General features: G+C 51.2%; 1 protein-coding gene across 1 annotated transcript in view; it reads left to right on the top strand.

Moving 5' to 3' along the window:
• The window catches only part of Sntg2 (syntrophin gamma 2), a 139159-nt gene extending 123346 nt beyond the window's left edge, over positions 1 to 15813 (top strand). The window contains 4 exon segments of the mRNA XM_090336226.1: positions 2842 to 3042; positions 8332 to 8424; positions 13079 to 13189; positions 15609 to 15813. Of these exon segments, the coding sequence (XP_090192352.1) occupies positions 2842 to 3042; positions 8332 to 8424; positions 13079 to 13189; positions 15609 to 15740 (537 nt within the window). The 3' untranslated portion in view covers positions 15741 to 15813.
• The last annotated feature ends 967 nt before the right edge of the window (positions 15814 to 16780 follow it).

The raw sequence follows: 16780 nt of genomic DNA, 5'->3' as shown, positions 1-16780 counted from the left end.
TTCAGTCCTCTACCTCTGTGTCCAGCTCTCAGGGTGTCTGGTGTTGAGGTGTGAGCAGCCTCTGTGCCCTACTACTTGTGACACTTGTGGCCCCTCCGAGGTTCCTTTACTAAGGCGTTCCTTAGTAAAGTTTCAGATCCCTAGAACCTCCAAGAAGTTTCCAGGGAAGCATGCACCAGGATGAATGGAAGTCTCTAGCTCGCCTCCAGGCCCTACCCCATCTTGTCTCTGAAGTCTGGCCAGAGTTGGCTGCCCAGTTTTCTTAGGACGGGATGGATGAACCTCTAGAAAATGGTGCAACTTCTCTAGACCCTCTGCACAGTCCCCTGAGGAAGAACTCGCACTCCAGGCCAGCCCACTAACCTGTGTCTACTAGTGACGGTGTTGGCTTAGTGTTTCTGGGGTGGCAGGCCAATGTGACATACAAATGAACCTCTTTTCCTCTTTTTTAGTGTTTCTGGGGTGGCAGGCCAATGTGACATACAAATGAACCTCTTTTCCTCTTCTTTAGAGGAAAAAGTGCAAACATAAAGTGAAAGCTTAAAAGTCAGCATGCCTTAGCTGAGAATTTCACTATACACAACCATCAAAAGTTAGGAGATGTAAATGAAAATTTCTACTATAGAGTTTGGTTTGTATCTTTCAGCTGAAAGTATCATGGAAAATAAAGGCTATTTGCGGTTTTTCTATTTTAAATTTAGATCTAGAATTTTAGACTTCCTTTAGTGGACATGGAGACAAATGCAAGGCATTCTCATAATAAAGTTCTTTCTCAAGGTCCTGGGTTGGGGAAGGCTCTCCCCAACAGGTAACTACACGGGATCCCAATTTTAGAGCTATATTGACAGGAATAAACGTCTGGTGATCTGAGAATAAACGTCACTTCTATCTCACCCAAATGGCATGGCACAGCCCTATAAACACAATGTGACCCTGTAGAAAAAGATAATTGAACTACTATGAGCTGAGGACATAAGTGCCACGTGATTCCCCAGCTGTCATTTAAAGCCAGACAGCCTTTTGATTTGGGCTCCCTTTAATAATTTAAAAGTCGAGGCTTAGAAAGAAGTAAATTGTTCAAGGTTATGCAGCTAACAGATCGCAACCAAGTACCTCAACTGTTATCTATCTAACCCCTTTTAGTATATATATGCATATACATGTGTGTAGAGATAGATAGATAGATAGATAGATAGATAGATAGATAGATAGATAGATAGATAGATATGATTCTTGACTATTATAACCAGGGATAAAAAATTCTCCACTCAGTATGCATTGCCCAAGTAAACACCTTCTGAGAGTTCTTTCCTTGTTATCTATCTTTGACATTTAAGCTCAGTAGATTCAAAAATCTCTGCAAAGCAAGGTCAGGTCAATGATTAATATGTTATTCTTGGTTTATGACATTCAATCTTACTGTTGAACAGCTTCGGGGTATCAATTTCTGGTGTGAGGGATCTCAGAGGCTCTAAAAATTAAGAGTGACTACATTCTTATTTCTTCACATTAGAACATATTTCTAAACGTTGGTGTTTTTTGCTCAGGATTTGTGTTATCATGAGTAAACCTAGGAGGCCACGGAAAATTTAGTCCTGTGAGACACGCTGAGCATTAGGATGTGGGATCTTAGTGATCCAGGATGAGCTGAGCATCAGGATTATGTGGGATCTTAGTGATCCAGGACAGGCTGACCGTCAGGATTATGTGGAATCTTAGTGATCCAGGACGGGCTGAGCGTCAGGATTACGTGGGATCTTAGTGATCCAGGACGGGCTGACCATCAGGATTATGTGGGATCTTAGTGATCCAGGACGGGCTGACCATCAGGATTATGTGGGATCTTAGTGATCCAGGACGGGCTGAGCATCAGGATTATGTGGGATCTTAGTGATCCAGGACGGGCTGAGCATCAGGATTATGTGGGATCTTAGTGATCCAGGATGGGCTGAGCATCAGGACATGGGATCTTAGTGATCCAGGATGGGCTGACCATCAGGATTATGTGGGATCTTAGTGATCCAGGACGAGCTGAGCATCAGGATTATGTGGGATCTTAGTGATCCAGGACGGGCTGACCATCAGGATTATGTGGGATCTTAGTGATCCAGGACGGGCTGACCATCAGGATTATGTGGGATCTTAGTGATCCAGGACGGGCTGAGCATCAGGATTATGTGGGATCTTAGTGATCCAGGATGGGCTGAGCATCAGGACATGGGATCTTAGTGATCCAGGACGGGCTGAGCATCAGGATTATGTGGGATCTTAGTGATCCAGGACGGGCTGAGCGTCAAGATTATGTGGGATCTTAGTGATCCAGGATGGGCTGAGCGTCAGGATTATGTGGGATCTTAGTGATCCAGGACGGGCTGAGCGTCAGGACGTGGGATCTTTAGTCACCTCAGACGTGCTGACGTCTGGATTACTGGGACCTTCAGTCTTCTCAGACACGCTGATCTCTTCTTTTTCGGGGCACCGGGCCAGGCTCTTTTGCACCTGGCTGTGGTACCCTACTGTAGTGATCATTGTTTCCAGTGTAGACCAGTTTAATTCTAAGTTTTAAAACCCTTTCTTTGTTTTTCTTTTTATTTTGTTATTAATATTGAAGGGAAAGCCACCTAGAAACAATCTGTGATGAGGCATTTATTTGAAGTGTTCATCTGTTAGCCCTCTTGCACACCACCTAAAACTCGCCTCTGAAAGTCTTACCGGATGATTTCTACCCAGCCAAGCTTACGCCTACCCCTGCAACTTCCAGGCCCTGGCTAAACGGTGTGTTTCCTCAGACTAGAATCTTCTTTCCAACTCTAGCCTGTTTTCAATCCTTCTGTTTTTCAGTTCTGGCTTACGAATGACTACCAGTTACAGGCAAACTTACATCTGGGTCTCCAAGACTTGGCCTTGGAGAGGCCATACTGCTTCAGTGTTCTCACTGGCCATGGCCAGAGCCACGTCTTCAGTGTGGAGTTGGGCTGTGAGCTGGCCATATGGGAGAAGTCATTCCAAAGAGCAACTTCCATGGAAGTCCAGAGAGCTGGGGTGAGTGAACAACTCATATGTGTCTCACCGTAGGCTGATGTGGAGACATGACCACTGGGCACATGCAACCGCTATTTAGAAAAGCACGTCTTGACAGGTGAGCATCAGTCAGCTGAGTCCCCATACTAGAAAGGCATTGCTCGGGCAGTGGTGCTCTGCACGGCAGATGCTGTTGTACGAGAGACAGCATTGTCCATGTCCACATCTTACACACGCGCACACACGCGCACACACGCACACTTAACAGGAAAGGGGCTCAGGCACATCGTGGAGTCCACAGATGCTAAAAAAAAAAAAAGGATGAAATTGTGTTTGTGTTTGGAGGACACAGGACACCTAGCTAACAAATGCGTGGAATATGGCTTGTAGTTACCTGGATGTGCAATATTTTTAGGCATTTAATGGTCCTTCTTCTCAAACTTAATGGTCCAGGGAGAATATAAAACATCTCATGTGCTGAATTGTATCTCCCTTCTTAATATTAGGCAGCAAATAAATTTTAAATGTGTATCAACTAACTGGCAAAGGAGAATGTGTTATATTCCTTGTTATCATATATATGGCATCCTTTCTAGGAGCATATCTCTGGAAAAAAAGAGTGACAGGAAATAAATTAAGCAATGTAAGAGACGAGATTTGCCTTCACACAAGTTGCAGATTTAGTCCTGGCTAAGCGTAGATAAGTCTGAAAGGGTAAACTTGGCAATTGAGGCAGCTTTTCATACAAAGGGAGATAATGTGGAAGATTCTAGATTATTTATCTGTCACTCAGCATGTACACAAGCTCCTCACACTCTGTGCTGGGACAGGCTCAGAGTAGTGCTTCTCCTATTACACGTGCAGGAAATCTGCTAGCCCGCAATGGGACATCACAGTCAGATGTGCAGGGAAACTGGGGGGCAGCATTCTCCCTGATCATCAACCCTGCTGCCTTCTCGGGGTTATCATTCAGGGACTGGCTGCTCACTGCAGAAGCTGTGTCTGAGGCACCAGGTCCCTGCGCAGAGCATGGAAGGGCAGGGAAGTCATCTGAGCTCCCCTGCCAGGAGACTGACCATACGTGCTGAGCACATAGCCACATAGAAACTGCCCGATCAAAGAGCTCACGACACTGGAAGACAGTGAAGAGTGCTTCTTGGTGTAGGGAATTTCTGGGTAACGGGACAGCCGCAGTCATTCTGTGTTCAACATGATACTTCATGTGTGGAGACAGCCCTCCGCGCCTGTCACTGTGACCCAGAACGACAGCATCTGGTGTGTGCAGCCCAGAGAACTCAGTTCTGGGTGACATTTCAGCCTTGATGAAAGACGGAGGGCCCACAGCTAAGAAATGTCCTAAACACGTCATAAAATCCTAGTGTTGGAACAAAGGTGAATGGTCATTATTTATCATGAATGTCTGAGCTTTTCTGATGGACAAAGGTGCCCTTGGCACTTCCGGAGATTAAAATCTACTCTCCAAAGGACAATGGTAAGCAGGCTCACACTTGTTCTCAGAGTTGCCGTTATCCAAAGAAGAGAGGGGGCCAGGTGAGCTACGGAGTCTTCACAGCGAGCCTCTGTCCTTGAGGAACCCGTTTATCTGTGGAGTTGGTACGGAGTGGGTACTACGGCCGCTGGCAGCCCCCCTCTGCCATCTCCCCCGGGCCTAGAGCCCCAGGCCCAGAGCCCATCCACAGCAGCCCCCCTGCTGCCATCTCCCCCGGGCCTAGAGCCCATCCACAGCAGCCCCCCTGCTGCCATCTCCCCCAGGCCTAGCGCCCGTCCACAGCAGCCCCAGCGACCACCCACATGAGCGCAGCCCCTCCTCGCAGAGCAGAGCCGGCGAGTCCTGTCTGGAGACCAGCTCCAGCTCCACCAGTCTTTACGCTGCCTCTGGACACGCACATGGCTGATGTCCACCAAGACTTGGCGGTGGTCAGCCCACAGGTCCTGGGTGGCCTCTGCTCTTCCCTTGGGTATGACATCGGCCTGTGCCCTGCACGTACTGACCCCAGATATGGGGACTCGGGAAGCCACTTCCTCCCTGTGATCCCTCCTCCCTGTGAACCCTCTCCTCCCTCTGAGTCCCCCTCCTTTCTGTGATCCCCCTCCTCCCTGTGATCCCTCCTCCCTGTGAGTCCTCCTCCTCCCTGTGATTCCCCCCCTCCCTGTGCGTCCCCCTCCTCCCTCTGAGGCCCCCTTCTCCCTGTGATCCCCCCTCCCCCCGTGAGCCCCCATCCTCCCTCTGAGGCCCCCTCCTCCCTGTGTGCCCCCCTCCTCCCTCTGAGCACCCCTCCTCCCTCTGAGGCCCCTGCCTCCTCCCTCTGAGTCCTCCTCCTCCCTGTGAGCCCCCCTCCTCCCTTTGAGGCCCCCTCCTCCCTGTGATCCCCCTCCCTCCTGTGAGCCCCCGTCCTCCCTCTGAGGCCCCTGCCTCCTCCCTCTAAGGTCCCTCTCCCACTTTGAGGCCCAAGTACTCACACCTGCCAGAGAGTTTCCCTTAAACTCGTCCCCTTCAACATGATTCTTTCTTTTCTTTCACTTATTTCTAATGTGATTACTGTTTGAGCTCTTTGGATGAGGTTAGGATATTACAACAGTGTTTAAAAAGCATTTCACATTGGAATACATAAACCATCATTTCCTTAAATATACCAATTTTCTAAATATTAAAAATATTCAGTCAAGTTATTTTTAAACCCACTAATATTAGTGAGTTTGTAGTGCCATATTATGTGGAGTATTACAAACATATCACATTGTTTCTCCTGAAGTCAATCAAGAAGACCTAAGATGAAACCCAGTGCAGTGTGAAGTGAGGCTCAGATTCAGTGTGGGAGGTCCTTTTAACGTACTTCCTTGCGAGCTTCCTGAAGCTCTGGTTGGCTCCGTGGTTCAGGCTTAGGTGCACTGCAGTTCCAGTGTGTCTGGTAGCTTCCAGAGGTGGTGGCAGCCAGGTTTGAGGCACAACCATCAGTGTAAGGTGGCGTTTACATCAACTGCTACAGTTCAGGCGTTTGGCTGCCCAGAACACACGCCACAGGACTGATGGGTTCGGCAGGCCTCTCCATTCGTCCTCCGAGTGTCTTCCTGACCCTCCAGGAAGCTCAGCAACAGACTCTCGGAGGCTGCCTCCACCCCAGCGCATGTGCATGCACATTAGACATCTGGGGCCGTGGGTGTGGGGTGCAGGCACCTCTGCAGCCACAGGAGAGGGGGGTGTGGGCCCCTCTGCCACTGTGGGCGCAGGGGGGCGGGGCCAGGCACTCTGCAGCTGTGAGCACATTAAACTTCTGGGGCCGTGGGTGTGGGGTGTGGGTGCCTCTGTGGCCGCAGGGGAGGGGGGTGCAGACCCTCTGTTGCTGTGGGCACATCCGCCCTGCGTGCCCTGGAGAAGGAAGCTGTTCCATCAGGCATTCACTGCGGGTTTGCTCGTTGCACTTACATGCAGAACACTCTCTGGTGCTGCTCGTGATGCGTGTTGTTTCAAAGCTGGCCTTCTAGCATGCACTTGGAGTGTCTTGAGAACCTCTGGCCTGGCCATATAAAGTTCCTGAAACTCCCCCAAGAACTTATTCTAAGTTCTGAGCATTTGTGGAGGGAGGAACCCCTTTCAGGAACTCACCATCTATTTGAAAGCTTTGCCGGTTGCCCCGAGATGGGGTCGGCAGTGGACCGTTGTTCTCTTGGTCATGGTATGACAGGCTGCAGGTGGAATCACACTCCAGGGGAAGCCAGTAGATGCTGGCCATGGAGCGTCCTTTTTCCCAGCAAATCTGTGATACCCAGTAAGTCATTCTTTTTGCCCCAATATGTTGGACAATCCCAAGCATGCTCCTTGAAGATGTTGAAGTTACCGGTTGTATGTAAACACGGAGGGGTCCATGGACAGCGTGGCATGTATGGTGGGCCATGCAGCAGACCCGATGGAGGGGCACCAACCCAGCTTCTTCCCAAGTCCTAAGATGGAAAGGAAACAAATACCTAGAAGCGTGCGGACGCTCGTCCACAAGGAATTGTGGCCACAAAGCTCTGCACTGTACCTGCTTTGTGGCGTTGCCAAGGGCAGCGCCATCGAAATGCCAGATTTTATGTACTGTCCAGTTCCTAAGAACGTGATCCTAAGATGCTCTGCTCCCGGAAACCATCGACAGTAGGCCTCTGGAAGTGGGAGTCTGCAGGGCCAGGCGGTCTCAGTGCAGGCCTCTGCCCTGGCACCTGTGCGCGGCGCTCTCCTGCCCTCTGGAGGCCAGAGCACAGTGCTGAGATTGAATCCCACCATGTGAGTTCACACCCAGTACCCTCACAAGTCTCTGGCGCTGGCGGCGAGTGAATTAGACTACATAGAATGTAGCGACCGCCTGGGAGATCTTCTAGCTCATAGCTGATACACTGGATGTAAAATCTGGACAGCTGTAAGGATGAGAATCCCTCACAGGCCTGCTTATCCCCCCCCCCCGAAAATGAGTGGCAGAAGGAAGACAATACATATGGACAGTGTCACTGAGCATCGCTGGTTTAGATGGTATTTAGGGCATTTGCTCAGCCATTAGGACAAAGCCGCATTGAAACGAGATGAGTGACAGGAGGTGAGCCAGGCACGCGGGTGCCCTCCAGAGCAGCACGGGGCCATGAGGAGGGGCCTGTGCAGGTGTGAGGCGGCTCCTCCTGACTTCCCAGAGGAAGCCCAGCTTTGTCTGTACACAGGGATCATGCTGGTTGGCTCAGGAGGGCCAGCCCTCTTCGCGGATCTCCCCACACTCAGATGAAGGCTCAGTCTCTGTTCTGAGTGGGGAAACACCCCCTCAAGACCAACCCTGGGCCCCTGACAATGCCCTGCACTCAGCTGCCGTCCTGACTGTCTGTGCTACCAGTATAACTGTTGCTGCTACTTTCCAGCTGTTTGTCCTCAGAGCTGTCCTGTATCTGCAGAGCTGTCCTGGACAGCCACACCTGTGCACCACCAGAATGTACCTGTGCCCCAAGGAAACACACCTGGAGAGCACCACCCAGCTTGCAGAAATGCACAGAGGGGGAGAAAATGAATCACTTGGCTTCCAAACCAGTCCAGAGAATAAGGATTCCCTCAGCTGTGATATTTGTTTGTTTTTCTTTAAGGAATACCGCTAGAAGTGTCTTTTGTCTGTCTAAAGCTGAAAGAACTCCCTGCTTGAAAACATCCCCACAGGTCCCTGGGTCACCAAGCCCTTAGTTGAAACAAAACCACTTTTGACTACAGCATGATTCATATCGTAATTATAAAAAGTTAACCACATCTGTTAAAGAATGTTCACTCCATTTTTTTTCTAGTCGAAAACATACATGTGCAGCTGGCAAGGGGAGACGTTGTGCTTTGCCGTGGATTTTGCTGCGGGGTTCACCTGCTTTGACAGTGAGACAAAGGTAAGAGGCAGCGCAAGGTTTCCCAGGGCAGCCGTGGGATAAGTGGTGGTTCATCCCATTTCAGAGCCCTGGCATGCGCATACGTAATTCAGGTGGCCAATAGCAGTGGCCGGTTTGCCTCGCACCTACGTTGTGTTGTCCCCGAGGTGGCTCAGGCCCCGGGCGCTGACCCCCCGGAGCCCAGCGGTGGGACGCAGACAATATGGAGTTTGGAGAGCCTGTGTGAGCATGAGCATGAGTAGCCGGGTCAGCAGGGAGGGGAAAGACACAGCACCCACGTAAGCACGGCGAAGAAGACCTTAGCATTTGCGGTAATAGTAATTAGGCATTACTGATAGTTGATAGAACGAGCACCAAAGTGTTTCCATGAATGAAAAGTTGTGCTTGATTTCAGCCTTTTCTGGCTAAAGGTGCCACGGGGGAAAACACCCACTTCCATCAGCTTCAAACCCTTACCTCATCACCCAAGGGTTGAGAACAATGTTTTCCAAAGATAACGCGAATAATCTGTTGTTCACGGTTCTCACACTACTGTGTGCTAACTGACAGTGAGTAAGAAGGTGTCTGCTTGAGGAATCTGCTGTCAACACACAATGGGTTTAGTTTGAAGATCAAATTGACTGGGGCACACCCCGGATGTGGGCCGGAGGGAAGCAATGCCTTCCACAGGGACGCTGGATACAGGCACAGCTGGATACCAAGTGGCAGAGCTGGGTGGCACCAGGGGGCAGAGCTGGGTGGCATCAGGGGACAGAGCTGGGTAGCATCAGAGGACAGAGCTGCATGACATCAGGGGACAAAGCTGAGTGAGATCAGGTGGCTTTCTTCTTGCAGGAGAAGTATTTGCCGCCGGGCTGGATTCCTCTAAGTCACACAGTGATCAGCAGTCTGGGAGAAATCTGTTCTGCCGGGCCTTGTCTTCCTCCTGTGCCTGCCAGTTTGCAGGCTTCCAGTTCCACAGCATTTCCCACGAGTGCCTCCATTTGTCTGTTTGGGGCCTTGTGCTGTAGCTCCGTCTGAACAGTGCAGGGCCACACATTTCACCAAGACCGTTTCCACACTGGTGCTCATGGCTACACAGAAGCCCATACCTTTGTCTTTACACAGCTCTGCACACCCAGCCTTCACCCCCCGAAGAAAACAAGCCTCCTCTAAGACTCAAGCTGAACACTCACCTCTCAGTCATTGCCCAGCTGCTGCCTGTGGGAAATGGGACGCCGACTTCTGCGAATGAGTTTTGCAGCCAGGCCGTGGGCTGTGGCTCCAGTCCAGCAGGTCTCTTCTGGGGAAGTCTGCCCTGCCTTCCCAGGGAGGTTTTAGCCAGGACAAGTTTGCCCCCTATGGGGCACTTTTCACTATGGAGACAGCACAATGGCCACAGCACCCAGGTATCTGTGGCCAGAGATGTTGCAGGGAGGACCACGTCGCCACGTTACAGATGTCAGATCCAACTTGCTTATGGAAGAGAAAATGATAAACCCGAAGTTAGAGAAGAAGACAGCTGCCTCTGCTGGAGGCTGGCGCCAGAGCTCACGCTGGCTTCGTCCTCGTGCCTCCCCGGGAAGCCGGTAGGCTGTTTCCTGGTAGGAGCACACACAGTTTCAACAACACTCTACCATCCCACCCAGACTTTTCCACCTGTCGCTAACACTACTCCCACCGCGTATGAAATGTTGATTTTTCTGTGGTCTTTACCACTTAACAAATCCAGCTGTGTTTCCTGGTGATACACAGCAGGGCTGTGAGGCCTCAGGGTGGGCTGCTGTGCTCTGGACTCCCTGCACGCTTGCGATGGACGCATGCTCACTGAAGCCTGCAGAGCCTTTACAGATGAGACAACATGGGGTGCCATCCCCCAGAATGCCCGGATGGCACCAGAGTAAGACAGAGCCTCCTCCCGTTCGCCCCACACTCACTGTGGAAGGAGCTTGCAGCAGCAGCAGCGGATCCTGACCCAGGCACAGGGTCTAATGTACGGTGGAGGCCTTCACCTTTTTGGAAAACCTTTGAGCTGCTTGGTACCTGGCTGCCTTGAGTAAGTTCTGGAAACAATCAGTTAAGAGGCCTCTTGCTCATCTGAGGCTCAGAGGCCACAGCTGTGGCCTCATCTGTTTCGAAGGTGAGCTCTTACTGTAAATTTTTCTTGTGATTATGACAAGCAAAGCTTTCTCTATAACTGCAGAGGAGACAGTGAAACTTGGAAAGCTTTCATTCTTCCATCCCAGAATGCCATCAGTAAGCCATACATAATAAGGTTTCAGTTATCTCCAAACCGGTCTGAAATAATTATGAAGATAATTAAATTGTTACTGGCCATTAAATATTTATGAATGGTCATGATTTCTATGTAAAGTATGAAAACTCAAACTTTTCTCAGCTAGGTATATTTTTGATTGGGGTTTTCTGGGCTTTTGTTCAAAGGGTAATTACACTTTACTATGGCTTTGCATTGTAAAATTAGGTCATTTGTGTGTTATTCCTAAGCCACAACTAGACCTGAGACCTGCAATAATGCAACACTCATTAACCAAAGGCTGTAATTCACTGACCAAGGCTGGCTGTGACTTAGTGGTATTGTCTAGCATCGATGAGGTCTTTGGTGCCAAACCCAGCACTGAAAAGAAAATCAGCTTAGACTTCGGTACTTGTCAAAATTCTAGTGAACATTCACCAGACACGCATAGGCCCAGTTTCTCCACTTATGTAATTACCAGAGAAAGATAAGCAATTAATTCCTCTAAGTAATCCACTCCTCATCAACTACATCAGCATCGATGAAGAGGAATCGTCAGGAAAAGAAAGACATGGGGTTGCCTTCTTAACTTACCTGCACACAAAGGAGAAGGCAGTTATCTGAGGTGTGTTTGTTGATGCCTCAGTGAAATTACTTTGAGATCATTTAGCAAGAATCAATTCTGATGCTGTCGAAACTGCTGGCGTCAGAATGACGCTGGCAGCCTGGAGGAGCCTCATCTAAGTGCGCACGGCCGCAGACCCTGCCCACACAAACTCGGCTGCTGCAGGCTGGCAGCAAGGCAGCTCCAGCATGGCATTCTGGTGGACACTAACTGGTGCCCTCTTTCTGTCAAGATAAAACAGAAGCTTGAGAGGAGCAGCACACGGGCAGAACAGGACAAGGAGCCGCTGCCCAGCGTGTGAATCAGAGAACAGAGGAAGCCCAGCGTCAGGAGCTGGGGGAGTCCCGTCACAGGGCCAGCCAGGACTGTGTAATAAAGCGCTGTTGCAGACTGTTGAAAAGCAGCTATTCGTGGGCATTGTGCAGAGGGAGCCCGGTCTCTAAGTGGTGACCCCGGCTTGGTTGGGGGTGCCCCACGGCGGCCGCGGGGTGCGAGCCCACCTTCCACAGGGTCAGCATGCAGGGTGAAGCAGACAGGCTCTCCGAGAGTCATGAGAATGCACGCATGCCATGTGTCTCATGAACACAGGCAGCTGGGTGCCTGCTTTGGTTGATGAAACCTCGGGAAAGTGGTTTCTAGCTTCCCAGATTAAAGACATGAAAGCAGGCCTCCCTCAGCCTCATAAGGCCAATGGAAGCCCACCTCCCATCCAGAATTGTCTCCAGAGGTTTTGTGGGAAGGCTGTGCGGCACTGCAGTAAGCTGTCCTGCCCACGGCCCTGGGCCAGTGGACAGCCACAGGCTCTGGCCTGCAGGACCCAATCCTGCTTAAAGCAGGGCGCAGAGTCCAAACATAAACCTGCTGCGGAAATAGCACGTTCCTTCTAAGAGAAAAATTACAGAGGAGAGGCCACTTTTCTGGGGTGCTTTCACATCCAGCTGTCCTCTGTAGAGCAGGGCCCTTTCCTGTGGGGAGCTCTGGGGACCGGGCCCTCCCCCGTGGGGAGCTCTGGGGACCGGGCCCTCCCCCGTGGGGAGCTCTGGGGACCGGGCCCTCCCCCGTGGGGAGCTCTGGGGACCCGGCCCTTCGCATCCACATGCCTAGCACACACGGCTCATGTCGTGTGCATCTGGACATCGAGCATGTTCCAAACCACACTGTAGAGAACAGCGCTTATATCACCCCAAACAAGGGCTATGCCATGAGATTAGTGGTTTTGCACTAAAAGTAATCCCCATTCTGAAGGGGCCCTGTGCTGAAGTAGGTCGGTGCTGCTTCCTCACCGTGAAGGAGAGAGACCAGAGACCGCGGGCTCCTAGAGGAGCATCGGCCTTGATGCCTTGTGCACTTAGAAGATTCCATCCATCACCTCCACTCAGGGTCCAAAGTCCCGAACACACGCTAGACATGAGTATCAGGGCAGCACCAGGTGACGAGGTGAGCTGGTGGTGGACCTCATGCCAGGACAAGCTTGGGGGAAGAAGGGGAGTTACGTTTCTCCAGATAGAAAAAGGAACAAGACTTAGGAAGGCTTCCAGCTGAGAACTGGAAACCCAAGAGGACACAGGAAGGGATGAGGCCCAGGGATGCTGCAGGGTCCCATGGGACTTGGCAGGGGAGAGGGTCAGACGGTGGCACGGAAAGAAACAGAGCCAGGCTCTGACAAGCCTCCAGGTAGACAAGGCCGTTAACAAATGGCAAATTTATCTCAATAGGCTCTTCCGTTTATTAACAGATGGTTCTTAAGCAAATGAGCGCTTGCTCACAAATCACTAAGTAATTTCACTTCTGCGCAGAATGTACTCTGGAGATTTAAGTTCTCCCAGCTCAAGGGATCTTCAGACGATGGAAAGACTCGAGTAAAGCTGCTGTTTCGGGATCTAGACACCAAGCAAATCGAGATGAAGGTAAGGGGCCAATCTTCGGACACACAGTCCACGCATGGTGGGATGTCAGTGGCCGGCTTGTTAAAATGTCCACGTGTGGAGGGGCTGAGTGAGTGCCGAGGCATGGACCCTGCTGTAAAAGTCCCACGCTTGCTCCTGGGGACTCAAATCTTCACATTTGGTTCTGTGGAACAAATACGTGGTTCACCTGAAAATCACAACTCTCTTACAAGACATACTTAAAATACTGCAGAAGTAAACAGTTAGGAGCGTTCTGCAAACCACATTGCATATGTGCTGAATCATCTGTGGTGTTAAAAGGGAGCCTCTCTGTTGTGACATGTTTACCACATTGAGAGAGAACCATGCTACCAAGAGATACTCTATAATAGATCCACGTGCCATCATCAAACCAACTTACATAGAACCTAGAAGTGAACGCAGGGTAAACTGACTACAGTGGAAAAAGGGTTTGGAAACACAAGGCAATGAGCATGTGATTGGAAGCAGGGCGTCTGCTGCTCACACACATTGGGTTATGATGAACTTGGCTGGCTGAATGAGAAAAGTGGGGGAACCTGGCAGGCGCCTTTGTTGAGCTCAAGCAAATGTATTTAGACAGGGAGAACGTTGAAGCACACTCAAATTTTCCTTGCATTGCTCAGGTTATCATGGCAAAACTTTGCAATTTCTTCCTGCTGGTCTTTTGCTTTGAGTGACTGTCTTGGTTTCTGGGACGTGATCGTGATGAGGAGACGCTGGTGTGATGTGGACGTGATCGTGATGAGGAGACGCTGGAGTGATGTGGACGTGATCGTGATGAGGAGACGCTGGAGTGACGTGGACGTGATGGTGATGAGACGCTGGAGTGATGTGGACGTGATGGTGATGAGGAGACACGGGTGTGGTGTGGACGTGATCGTGATGAGGAGACACTGGAGTGATGTGGACGTGATCGTGATGAGGAGACACGGGTGTGATGTGGACGTGATCGTGATGAGGAGACACGGGTGTGGTGTGGATGTGATTGTGATCAGGAGCCAGTGGTGTTATGTGCCATGTTGTGATTGGGTTAGTGTTCAGCCTTGGTAAGCGATTTCTAGTTGGCATATAAAACCTAACAACTCGAGCACCCAGGAGGTGGCCTTTGAGGTCTTGTTTTGCTGGCAAGCTCAGAGCTTCTCAGAGAACGTTTTGGACACATGAGTCTTCTACAGGAGAATCCTGGATGTCTGGAAATTTTTCTGGAATGTTTCCTGGTAAATGTTCAAGACCTACCTGGGTACAAAGAAGGGGTTTTCACTGGACTAAGGGCTCCGGGTGCCATCGTTCCATGGAGTCGGGGGTCCCTGTGGGTCCCCCTGCGGGCTCGCCCTTTGTGTGGTCTTCCCACAGAAAATGCGAGCCCTTCTCTCCCAGTTGTCCCAGGCCCTTCCCTAGTTCTCTTTGCGCAGGCGCCCCAGTCTGGAAGGCACAGGGAGCAGCAGGTTGGAGGGAAGAGGACACTGTGTTCCGTGCTGTCAGACCTTGCCCAGGAAGGAAGCAGCTCAGTAGAGCTAACGGGGTCTGCACTGCTCTGCTATGGTGTGCGGCCCCTCCTAACCCTAGCCCCCACCCAGAGGCCCTGACCTGGGGAAGCTTCCAGAAGCGCCTCAGGAGACTGAAGATCCGACTTGGCTGTTTGCCTTAAAATTTGACAGAGCTCAGCAATTTAGACGATGCTGGGATTTTGCTGAAAGTCAGTCGTGTCTCATCAAGTAGCAGTCACTGTCAGAGCAACTCGATTGCTCCTCATTATAGTGGAGTTCCAGTAGACCCACGCAGAAGGGAGGATCTAGGGGCTTTCCTTGCTCTCTTCTCGTGTGAGCGGCACCACTCCCTGGAGCCTGGTTCTCGAGGGTCTGTTACCCCTTCCCCATCCCTGCAGTAGCAGGATAAGGAGGAACCGGGGTCCCCACCATCCCGCCCTGGGCTCCAGGCTCACTGGCACCCCCTCAGCACCTCCCAGCTCTGCCATCACTTAAGAGTGACCTCTGAAAACCCACATGCACCCAGGTCAGCCTGGGCCCAGGTGTTTGCCCTCCTGACAGGCTGTAGTGAGCATCCACCCTCAGCAGAGGTCCTGGCCAGACTCAATCTCAACCCCAGTGCCTGATTAAGACCCAGAAAACAGGTGTCAGGGAAACAAGGCACAGGAAACAATAGGTCAGCCGTGGGGGGCACTGGGCGACCGGTCCATGACTCTGCCTGGGTGTCTATACAGGACGGTGGCACAGGCACATCGCGTTACGACCAGCTTGCTCGGACTCTTGAGGTTAACTTGTCTTACCTGGATCTGAGCTCCTTGGGAGAAACTCTGCTGCAGTTCACAGTTCAGAGCTCGCTCCGCGTTTCCTCTGCCCTTCCAGTGAGGACACTCTGTGCTTCCTTTCTCCCTCAGGAGCTGGAGTTCCAGGACCCGACCTCTGTCCTGCATTGCGTCCACTCCTTCCTGGCTGCCAAGGTGGCCTCCTTGGACCCCCTGTTCATGGACAGACAGAATGCCGCTTGAAGATACGCCTATAGCAGCTGAGTGCCACAAACGAACTATTTTCTTAAGAAATTCATCTTTCCTGCACCATATTGCAGCGTTGTGTGATTTTATAAGGAGCCTTTAGTTGTTATACCAATAAAGATGTCACTAGTTTCACAGATGGCCTCTCTGTTGATTCTGACGGGTTTGGGGGGCTCGGAGACACCCCAGACTGCAGGGAGGGGACGCGGGTCCCTGGGGACCCACCCCTGCGCCGGGGATGTGAGGACACACTCTGGTGCCCACGCTGGCGAAAGGCAGGTGTTACAGATTGTCAGATGTGCGATCACCCGCGGCCCTGCGAGCATGCCTCCGCTTCTTAAAGAAGGAGAAGGCTGTCCTGCCCTGCAGGGGAGGCGAGGGCTGAGTCACCATGCAGTGAGTCACACTTCAAGCTTAATACCACAAACCTACAGGCTGATCCTCCCCTGCCTGAACTCTATGCCCCACGCCTGACCACCCTCAGCCTCACCTGGGTCAGTTCTCCACTGCCTCCCTCCCTCGCCCCGCCGGTGAACCGTGCACCAGGAGCACAGCATGAGTCTCCTCTCTCTGCTCTCTTGCAGCAGATCCTCCCCTCGGTTCTTCTGGTGCACTACTCACCCCTCCAGAGCAAACAGGTTCTCATGTTCCTCTTAGGCCATAAGACAAAATCCACTACTATATCTGTGTTCTGCTCAAGAGTAGGGAAACTGGAGATTTGTTTTCTTTTTTATGAAGAGAAAGTGTCACGATTTACTAGATAACAATAAAGATGGTCATTTCCCAGGAGAGATCTTACACTAAACTTCATTTTCCTGTTTTGTACAGTGTGCAATAATTTCTGAAGCCTGTACTATTTTTGTGGGGGAGAGAGGTCGTGGGGCTTGAACTCAGCCTGGGCGCTGTCCCTGAGCTCTTCAGCTCAAGGCTGGGCCTGGGCTGTCCCTGAGCTCTTCAGCTCAAGGCTACCGCCCTACCCCTGAGCCTGGGCGCTGTCCCTGAGCTCTTCAGCTCAAGGCTACTGCTCTACCCTTGAGCCAAGCACCAATTCCCATTTT

The sequence above is a fragment of the Megascapheus bottae genome, chromosome 7 (genome assembly GCF_031878675.1).
Source record: "Megascapheus bottae isolate mThoBot1 chromosome 7, mThoBot2.hap1, whole genome shotgun sequence".
In the NCBI taxonomy this organism is placed as follows: domain Eukaryota; kingdom Metazoa; phylum Chordata; class Mammalia; order Rodentia; family Geomyidae; genus Megascapheus; species Megascapheus bottae.
This window is presented reverse-complemented; position numbering and strand designations above follow the sequence as displayed.